An 11,189-nucleotide genomic window follows, 5' to 3' on the forward strand; every position below is an offset into this window, starting at 1 on the left:
TGTTCTCTTCTAATCAGACAAATAAGGCGATGACTTTCTGCAAACAGTATTTCTCATAACTCAGCAGTATAATGCATCATAAAACAATATCATTCATTCACAATAAATCAGCAGTCTAATGTAATGCAAATCAGTTTAACAAATGCAATAGTTATCACCTTCTTCTAATTCAGGAGAATAATGCAAACTAAAACTACATAATAATTCACCATCTTTAATTAAGGGTCTAACATGGCATAAAATAATATTATAATCTGACAAGATATACCTGGATTACATATTACTCTTTTGTCAATATTTGCTATATAAACTGAAAAAGCATAAATGAAAACCAACCAATAGTAACCAAACAATATCAAGTATTCAAATGCAAGAAAATTTATAAAACTGCCATTTATGCTGAAAAACCCTTCAATGTGACCAAATTAAACCAATAGTAAAAATAAAGAGGCAAAGAGTTCATCTGCATTAATGCACTTGACTCAATCCCAGCTATTGTCGATGCTTGATTTTAATCTATGGAAATTTACCCACAGAGATGCACTTTAAAATAACATGAGTGATAATAATCATAGCATCTTTGCTTTGGATGGTTTAGTTTGCGTCATTAATGAGATATTACTGCTCGATCGTCTTTTGCTTTTGATAAAACCACAAAAGGAGTTGTAGAAAAAAAAAACAGCTACCATAATGAGTAAAACTGAGCATCACATATTGTCTCAGTCTTTGGAAAGTACACATAGTTATTTTTAAATCTGGTAATCAGAAATCTTGATCATGTCAGTGTTGCTTTTAGTTCTTTGCTTTTGACTCAGTTCTTTGATACAGCCTGATTATTTTCCTGTTATGAAGGTCTTTCCATGTATTCTTCTCCAAAATGTAGTCATGGTTGGCGTAGAAAATGACTTTGCTCATGTTTTTCTCAACATAGTAGTTAGGATATTTGACGTAGTCGTCAGTCATGAATCCATATGCATCCACCTGAGGAAGACAGAAAGGGAGGAGAAATAGTAGGAGAAATATATTATGATTATACGTGTGTATGTGTCTTTTTATTAAAATAAGAGGAAGGCAGGTTGAGGACAAAGTTAGAGAGGCAAAGGCTATGATGGTTGGGATCCATCACATTCATCCCAGTTATTCTTGGATTTAAAACACCGAGAACAGTGAAAACGCTTATAACGCTTATGTTTTATGAAGGGAAGTATCATGTGGTGGGTGGAACTGTATTAATCACTATGGTTCGGACCTTTTGTTTAACTTGCAGAGTAAAAATATACTTTTTCATGAAAGGTGTCTTTGACTCTTCATCTTATTTCTGATTTATCTGGGCTGTGTGAGAAAAATCCTGAAAGTTGCCTTGCTTATTCTAGAGTTAATTGCCAGGTCAATGCTTCTAAAGCTGTGAATACCAACAATAAGCACACAAAGTTCAAGTAGTTTTAACTCACTATGTCACAGGTGTGCAGAGCCAAGAAGACAGTGAATGCCCCGTTGGTTGGTCTGACTAAAGGCCAGTATGTTTTATTCAGATTAGGTGACAGTAAGAACCTGTGAGTGAAGAAGAAGCATCAATTAAGCATACACATGGGGAAAAATGAGCTACATTTCTATGACAGCAGAATAGGCAACCTCCAAATCCCAAACACACTGTAAAAGAACACATGCATAGAAAATTACTCAGTGGAACAATATCCCCATAGCCCAATTCTTAACATTATTGAAGCAGTGTGTATCATGGTGACAAAGAATGGGTCAGAAGACACCCGATTTTGGATGTACTTCAAGAAGACTGGAGTCCTACTCCTGAAGACCACTTAAAGGAATTACAAGAAAGTTTGCCTGAGAGAGTTCAGACTGTGTTGAAAAATAAAGGTGGTCACACCAAACATTGATTGGTTAGAATTGCACCAATATATTCTGTCTAATATATTGTATTTCTATGTATGTTTGCACATGTTTCAATAAATTGCTACAAATATTTCCCATTTTCAAAGTAAATGGGAAAAGTACTGTATAATTACATTGTTCAAGGACTGTTCATGCTGACATTCATGTCTGAGTTACAATCTTATAACAGTTATTCCAGTGATGTTTTGCTTGTTTCTCATCCTTATTGTTCATTTATAATAGGAATCACAACTGTATGGTTGAATTAGCTAATAAGGTTGCATTCCTGGGGTAGAGTTGTAAACAACAAAAAGAAACTGTAAGTACAGATTGGGACCGTTTCATCATTGTTCCACCTGAGTTCATCACAATGCTTTTTTGATGTGTTGATTTCGTTTGTTTGTTTGTTTGTTTGTTTGTTTGTTTTACAGTCCATAGTGGCCTGGAGTTAAGTCCCAGATGATAAAACAGTCATGAATAATACCTTCATGGCTGATCACTCTCTATTAGATCAATTAATTCACCTCCAGTTTTGAGATCATTCTCAGCTTTCTTCTAACTATTCATAGTCCTTTTAACAAAAATACTATGTACAGGGTGTTAATTGCAGGCTGACCTGTTCCGCACATATCGGAGGAAGTCCTGGTGCAGAACGTAGAAACGACTTTCATTGTATTGCCCTGAATAGTAGGTCCTTGGTCTGGTGAGGTTAGAAGACAAAATATGGCACACTTGTTAGTCACACATTTTGTTTTATTTTGTTTTGTTTTCTATATTATATTATGTTACAGTGTTGACCTAAGGCAACAGACTTTGAATAAATTAATAGATTAAATATATATATTTGTATTGATTAATATTTTATTTTGTCCAATTGTTGTATAAATACTGTAAAGGATAATGTATGATAGTACAAATAATCTTAATAACTTTCTCCTCAGTGGCATCATTATGTGTTCTATAGAGGGTAAAATAGAAGGTTATAGTGTTTATTTATTTACTGGAAAATAAACAAACATATGTGTTTGGGAGTACAAAACATTTACATCATGATTCTGCTTCCAAAAACGCAAGGCAGGACTATTGTGAAAGAAACAAAAAACAAAACAAAACGTAAACAAATACAGTTGGAGTCTTAATTCCTTAATGGGATAATTGCAACTTTTTGAAAGTGGTGAATACATTTCTTGATTAATTTTCTTTCTTTTTTTTTTGCATTTTATACTCACAGTTTATTGCGGTATGGGCCAGCAGAGACCTTTTCTCCTCTCAGAAGAGCCTTTAGCCACTGGAAATCCCTCATCCCCTCTGGAATCAACACATATTTTATACCCTGCCAAAAGGAAAAGGAGAACACCTATGTTTATTCTGTGCAGGGAAAATAAGTACGATACAACACTGTTGTCTTTTAAGTTTAAGTACCTCGTCATGAGGGGCAGATTTGTACCCGTACTTCTTGAGCAAGTAAAGTGATGTTGTGATGGAGTGGGCTGTGTGAACATAAACCGATGTTTTGTTTCCTACATCTTCCTCATAACCCTTAGTGATGGCACCATTCATCCTGCCAGACAAGACAAGAATACATTTTATCAGTTGTTGCTAGCTAAAAGTGTAATACCAATGTCTAGGTGTTGACTACAAATATCTGCTATATATAAACTGCTTGTGGGACAGTGAGCAATTTCATGTGAAGTATCATCATAAAGCAACTCTAATTCGAAAGATGCAGGAACATTGTGTAAAATGTATCAGATTGCAGTTATTTGCAAATCGGATAAACCCACATATTATACACAATGGAACACAGAAAAAATGTACAATTTTAAGAAGAATATTACACTTTGATGGCACCAACACATCTGAAAAAGAGTTGTCCATATTTACCACTGTGCATCATCCGTCTGTATTCTAATAAACCTCCATCACTATTTGGGTACGGTGGTGTTCTGTGTCCTCTCTATCCTATTCATCATTTCACGTCTCACAAAGTTATTTCAGTTATTGTAGGGTGTGGACTGAGGGCAGGCCAGTTCAGGAGGTGGAGAACTGTTGTTGAAATAGATGTAATAGTATGTCTTGCTGAAACATGTAAGGAATTCCTTAAGCACTGATAACAAACCATAAATAGATAGACATTGTGTTCTCAGAGAGAAGAGAGAGAAAGACTATGATTTTTAAAAAGAGTTTCAGCTTTCAATTTTTCTGACCAGTTTTTCACTCTGCCTTAGTTACTTTAACCTCCTAGGATCTGGCGTCCACATATGTGGAGATCATATTTTGGCTGGTCTAGACCAAAATACTACATTTTGCTCTACAACGGCCTGATATCCACTTACAAGGACATTATACTGTCACTATTGAATCGAAATTTAAAACAAATTTCCTCATATGTGGATCTCATTTTTGTCAAAAACAAAAATCAGGAAAAAAAAAATACAAATCAGCTAATTCTTTGTTTTTACATTTATCTAGTCCCAGTCAGCCCAAACAGCAAAGAGAAATTAAAAATGGATGCTATGAAAGAGTTCGGGTCTTAGGAGGTTAAATTTTTATGATATTATTCACAGTAAATACTGCAAATTGTAAACATTGTACTGTAAACCATCACCCCTAACTGGTCACAGTAGATGGATATTCTGTTAAATAGGACATTTTCCCTTCAGGAGGGGTCCTTGGCAGGGGCGGAGCGTGGGGGTGGCTTACTGGGCTTAAGCCCGGGTTGTTTTGTCAGAAGCCTGGGGTCTTTTGGAGTGTAATTTTTTCATAGTTAGATGCCTGGCTGACAACTGTATAAAACAAAAAGTACACACAATATTCGAAGCACATAGTGCACACTGTGGGAATTTACGACTGTGCGTGAATCCCCCCTGATATTGGTATGATCCGAGCTCAGGCACTAAGCGACTGAGCGAGAGAGCGGGGCAGCTGCTGCCTGTGAGTGCGCTGTTGGAGAAACGGAGCCAGCCATACTAAGGAGAGCTTAAGTTTGACCAGGTACCAAAGCAAATCATTCGTACCGTACAAATAATGTAAATATGACGGTGTATCACAAAAGATTAATATCAAACTGTTCACTTGACCCATATTACGTTACTTGTTCTTCAAGTGAATCAACAAATGGCGAAATGAAAAGCCGAACAACAACAATGCTGTTTCTTTAGAGAGTCTTAGCTTACATGTGTGTTTATTTCATATTTTCAGTTGTTTCCCTCCACGGCTAAATAAATCGGTTTCAGTAATGCACTGATATACAAGAATGGACATAAGGAGCTTCTTTCAAAGAAAAAACTCTGGTAGTATTTTATATATTATGCTTTGTATGTTGTTCAGTATATTTCTATGCAAAACAAGAGGAACTTCAACACACAGCAGTATATTCACAGTTGAAACCAGATATTTACATACACTTTATGGAAAACACAAGAACATTTTTTTACTGTACAACATCAATTTAGAGTAAACTTGTTTTGTTTTGGATAAATAAATATTGAAATATCTTTTGAATTAGTTAAATGTCAGAATAAAGAGAGACAGAGCTTCTATTTTTTATCACTTTGATCAAATTTAGGAGCACATATACACTAAGTTTATTGTTAATTAATAAGAAACTCCAGACGATTCCATTCTGAGCTGAAAAAGCTTCTGATAGGTTAGTAGAGTCCATTCGAGTAAATTGGTGGCACAGCTGTGGATGCATATAAGGCAAAACACAGAGTCTGTTTCTTTGAAATGGGAAAATTAAGAGATGTCAACCAAAACACCAGAAAAAGAACTGTGGAGCTCCATAAGTGTGGCTCAATTATGAATACAATTTGGTGCCATTTACAATTAAGAAATACAGACAGTTTCTCTCTTTACTCTTAAAGTTAACAAATATGTTATTGATAAATAATATATTTATCAATCTAAAAAAAATTAAACATTTAGTCTGATTTGATGTTACAATTAAAAAAGTGTTTGTGTTTTGATCTGAAGAGTTTGTAAATATCTGGTTTCAACTGTAAATTTGATGATTGTCAGCACAAAGAGGGAGAGAGAGGAACAGAGAGGGAGATGGAGAATGAGGACAGAACAGAGATGAACAAGAGCAGGTGAGACACACATGTTAGTCAAATGGTTGTTTACCAAAAGTATCACCGTATCATAGGTACTCATGTATCTCGTACCTAGTGTTTCTTTTTAGGTTTACTATTTTTCAAATTCTACATTTATTAAGTTATGCAGGCTTGTTTGCACAACAAGGCTAAATAATTATATAAACTTTTCTCAATCTAAATAGTGGACTTTGGTAGAATTAAAAAAACAAGTGTAGTGCAGGTCTACGATGATTTTTAGTGCTACTATCATCTAGTTCTGATTCTGGTTCTGTCTTGGTTAAATCCTAAGTAGTCCTGATTTTGAACTGTTGTAGTCCTGTTTTAATTCCGGATCAGTTCTGGGTCTGGTTGAATTGGGGTTTAGTCCTCGTGTCTTGATACAGCCCCGACTTTGTTCTGCCTTGCTGCTTAATTAAAAAACTAGTTTAAGGTGTCCTGCATATGTGATATATATTTTTCCATATATGAAGTTCTTTTTTGAACAAAACTCAAACTTAACAGAGCCAATTAATCTTTCAGTCATTTCTAACCACCCCCCCCTCCAAAAAAAAAAAAAAAAATCCCACATGCATACTACCCTTTAGGGCTAAGCCTCGGGTGTTTCAAATGTCTGGCTCCGCCTCTGGTCCTTGGCTTGTTCTCTGTATTATTTTAGCATCTTTACCTTACAATAAAAAGTGCCTTCAGATGATTGTTGGTATATGAAAAAATTAATCGAATTGAATTCAAATAATGACTAAATAATTATTTTTCTATAGAAACAAAGATGTAAGTCTAGGAACCTTTTATGTTTTTTTGTTGAGGAACATTTTTCCATAATTTGTAGACTTAGTGTTTTGTATGTTGTTGAACTGCTGGCCATCTTCTTCAAGATGCTCTTTTTATACCCAATTATGTCACTGACTTGTTAGTTAGCTGAATGTTCAGCTAGGTGTTTTTGTTTTGTTTTGTTTTGTTTTGTTTTGTTTTGTTTTGTTTTGTTTTGTTTTGTTTTGTTTTGTTTTTTGGGGGCTGTGGGGGGTTAGCCCTACTTCATTTTCCTTTTTTTTTTTACCTGTTCCAACTTTTTGTAGTCAGAAAATAAACAAAAATGTTGTTTTTGTGGAATTTTATAAAAAATTTATTTAGATTTTTTTATATAGTCATAGACTATATATAAAGGTTGGACATCGAAAGAGTAAAGCCAGTACGGAAGTGAATGAATATGGAAGACTCCATTCTTCGTAAATGACAGCAGTTGTACAGAAGTCTATGATAAAAAACAACCGTTAGGTCCCCTCTTGTCTAAATTCTACCTCTCATGAGTTTAAAGTGTTACTGAATACAAAATAAAGTTAATTTTGTAAATTATGGTATGAAAGTAGGGGTGGGTTTTGATGATCGATTTATCGATTAAAATCGATTCTAGCTTGGATAACGTGATATCGATTCATTAAAATCCTGAATCGATTTTTTAATATAAATTTATTTTGCCCGAAACGCCAGAATCTCAGGTTAAACCTCACAAATTTTTAACAACCACCAAACAACTAAAACAGTAAAAGAGAGCAGGTATATGGATTCTGCACAAAGACGTAAACACAAAGCGTGGACCCGCCGACAGATCAGAATCAGCGAGTCGGGGCTGGAAGCCGACAGCTCGCTGATTCTGGTGTTTCGGCGGGTCCGCGCTTTGTGTTTACGTCCTTTTTGCGTTAGATTCTGAAGCTGCAGGTTTCATCACTCACCAAACCATATTGACCGAACCAGCAGCAAAAGAAGATCCAAATTAGGCTTCACATAAACATCGTCGTGAATTCCCTCTTACTTTTGAGGGCGATCGTGGCTCAAGAGTTGGGAGTTCGCCTTATAATCGGAAGGTTGCCGGTTCGAGCACCGGCTTGGACAGTCTCGGTCATTGTGTCCTTGGGCAAGACACTTCACCCGTTGCCTACTGATGGTGGTCAGAGGGCCCGGTGGCGCCAGTGTCCGGCAGCCTCGCCTCTGTCAGTGCGCCCCAGGGTGGCTGTGGCTACAATGTAGCTTGCCATCACCAGTGTGTGTGAATGGGTGGATGACTGGTTGTGTAAAGCGCTTTGGGGTCCTCAGGGACTAGAAAAGCGCTATACAAATACAGGCCATTTACCATTTACTTTTGCTTCCACCACGATAAAATCACACTTCATGCACAGCTCTCTCTCTCTCTCTCTTTCTCTCTCAGTATACTTCAAGAACAGTTTCTGTTTTCTGATTATTCCCTTGCTTGTCTACCGTTGTTTACAGCGCTGTCGGACGCTGTTTTTTTCCTTTTACTTACTTCCGAAAAGAAAGCCTCATTTCTGCTGTTCAATACTGAACAAATTTAAACTTTAAATAATGCAAAATTGCAAAACACTTAGCTCTGTCTCTAATAAAACCTCTGTAACTTTGCTCTGCTTCACGTCAGCAGCATCAGGTAATGTTTATATGTTGATTAATGGTTTTCTTTCATTTTTGATCTACTGCAGAATATTTTTATAAAATCCTAGGTCAGGAAAATCACCTTCACGTTTTTCTGTGTTTTATCCTCAGCTACTTAACAAGTAACATCACAGCATCTGCTGTGATGCTTACACCTTTGATAAAGTCTCGCAAGTGTCAGGTTTCTTTTTATAGATATAAAAATATGGAAATGTAGTGATGCATGATCTGAATTATAAAATTTCTGACTGTCTGAGGCAAAATTTCCCCAATTTGAATCCAATCGAATTGAATCGAATCGTGGATCGATTCGGGACCTTGTGAATCAGAATCAAATCGATTCTAGAAATCAGTGACGATACCCAGCCCTATATGAAAGTCACAGAGAAAGATAAAGCAGGGTATGCTTTACACTGCTTTATCTTTTCTACACTTGGCCTAGTGCAGGGGTCGGCAACCTGCGGCTCCGGAGCCGCATGCGGCTCTTTAGTCCTTATTTTGCGGCTCCGGGTGGTTTGGGAAAATAAATTAGAAGTATTTAGCTGAAGTGTATTTTATTTGTGTTTAGTTCTTTTTTTAACTTGTAGTTCTAAATTGGATGATTATTGTGATTTTGAAATATAAAAATAAAATTATATCTTATTATTTTTTTCATCGCTCAAAATAAGTGTCACACTCGTGGAAGCCGGTGTACCCGCCGATACGCCGTGCATTTACACTTTCAACCCCAGGTAGGCCAATTATGGATCACACGGTTGCTGTACGCATACAGCCGGCTGTAGCTTTTCAGCTCACAGCCCGACAACACAACAGCAGAGAGAGCACAGACGTTAAGGCGGTGAGGCGTGATTGCGGGTGCTGCTCAGGTGCGTCCGACTCCCATGCTGCGGCACTGCAGACCACGCCCCGCCACACACATTAACCAGGTGAAATACATATTTAGGCAGAATTTTGCAAATATCTATTTTTCCTTTTTTAGCAGCATAGTGCTTTTTTTCCAATTACTTTTTAAAAGTCAGGTCAAGGCTCCAAAAGCCCAAAGATGATATAAGGGTGGCGGCTCACAACAGTTTTTGTTTGCTACATGGATCATTTTAGTTCAGCTGGGTGTCTTTCCTTTCGTTATATTTCTTTAAGAGTTCAAAATGTGTTAATTACATAAATAAAATGTAACTTTCTCTGTAGCACTTCATGGATTTCATAAGCAACACACCTTAGTTGCTCTGTGGATTCTTTTAAAAAGCAGTTAAAAACGTTTCTGTTCAAACAAGCCTTTTGTTGATCTACGTATTTTATATTCTTTACATTATTTACATTTGATCTTTTACATTGTGTATAATGTCTATTGATTGTATTGCTTATTTTAATATTTCTGTCCAGCGCTTTGTGACTGCCTGTCTGTGAAAAGCGCTTCATAAATAAACTTTACTTACTTACTTTAGTTGTTCACACAAAGCATAAAGGTAAAAAACAAAACAAAACAATATATACAGTGTTATCTTCATTTTAGATTTCAAAAAGTATTTGCGGCTCCCAGTTTTTTCTTTGCGTGGAAACCGGGTCCAAATGGCTCTTTGGGTGTTAAAGGTTGCTGACCCCTGGCCTAGTGCCTGTCAAACAAAACAAACAGGTTTGCTTGGGTTTTTTTGTCTTACCGAAAAACGTAATCATGGCTATCGATCTCCACCCCCTTCTTTGAGCCGTTCAGGATTCCTCCAGTACCTACCACAGCACAGCGCACACAGCCATCACCACCTGGTTTTGGGAGAAGCAGTGGCTCTTTTGGCTTTGGAATCAGCTTCACTGAATCCATCACATCTGCAAACCAAAAGAAAAACATGAATACACAATCTGTAACTGTTTTATGGTTGCTGTATGAGTAGAGAAGAGGTTTGTTAGTTTGCTTTAAACTAATGTTTCATATTTAAAAGATGGATGTCTTTATAACGATGTCTCAAACAAGACAATATGATGCAGGTAGCATATAGTTTGAATCGATGGATATTAACAACTAAATCTTTATAGCCACAATCAGAAAATATAATACATCACCTGAAAAAATAGCATGTTTCATCCCAACACTCTCATAATGTGTAAACTCTTTCATATCTAACCACGTTAAATTCGGCACTTGAAAATTTCCAGCCAAAATAGTTCTCTATTAAATTACAATAGAGTGACCACCAAAACAGTCACTCTATTGTCTCTCATAAGTCTTCATTCACTCAAAATAACAAAAAATGCCTAAAATGCATACTTTAACTAACTGTTTACATTAGTTAATTAGATTAGTTAAGTAGATTTTAAATGTAAGCTTTTGTTTGATTGGTATATGTTCAGTTTATACCAAGCACATTTCCCAACCAGAAGCCGTGGGTGGATAAAACCATCCGCGACGCTCTGAGATCCCGCACCGCTGCCTACAACACGGGACTCACGACGGGGGACATGGACCCGTACAAAGCCGCGTCATATAACGTGCGGAAGGCGGTGAAAGAGGCGAAGCAGCGCTACGGGAGGAAACTAGAGTCACAACTCCAACAGAGTGACTCTAGGAGCCTGTGGCGGGGACTAAGGACAATAACGGATTATAAAGCACCAACAACCGGTATGACGAACGCGGCCGTGACTCTGGCAGACGAGCTGAACACTTTCTATGCTCGCTTCGAGGCTGCAGCTAAGGACTCCAACGATGCTAGTGCTAGCGGTGCTAACGGCTGCAGACAGGAAGATACTGCCAGCACCGGAAACGTGCTCATCATC

The 11,189-nt window shown here is 37.0% G+C and overlaps 1 protein-coding gene across 1 annotated transcript; it reads right to left on the reverse strand.

Annotated features, from left to right (window-relative positions):
• Window positions 1-532: 532 nt before the first annotated feature.
• On the reverse strand, window positions 533-10,243 carry LOC146389908 (alpha-N-acetylgalactosaminide alpha-2,6-sialyltransferase 1-like). The gene is made up of 6 exons (XM_084913772.1): window positions 10,082-10,243; window positions 3,313-3,451; window positions 3,120-3,223; window positions 2,507-2,590; window positions 1,452-1,551; window positions 533-981 (listed from the first exon to the last, which is right to left on the reverse strand). Exons 1-6 carry the CDS (start codon window positions 10,237-10,239, stop codon window positions 793-795), a joined length of 774 nt encoding a protein of 257 aa, XP_084769898.1. The 5' UTR covers window positions 10,240-10,243; the 3' UTR covers window positions 533-792.
• Window positions 10,244-11,189: the final 946 nt, after the last annotated feature.

This window comes from Perissodus microlepis, chromosome 3 (genome assembly GCF_051167445.1).
Source record: "Perissodus microlepis isolate ML-2025 ecotype Zambia chromosome 3, ASM5116744v1, whole genome shotgun sequence".
Lineage (NCBI taxonomy): Eukaryota > Metazoa > Chordata > Actinopteri > Cichliformes > Cichlidae > Perissodus > Perissodus microlepis.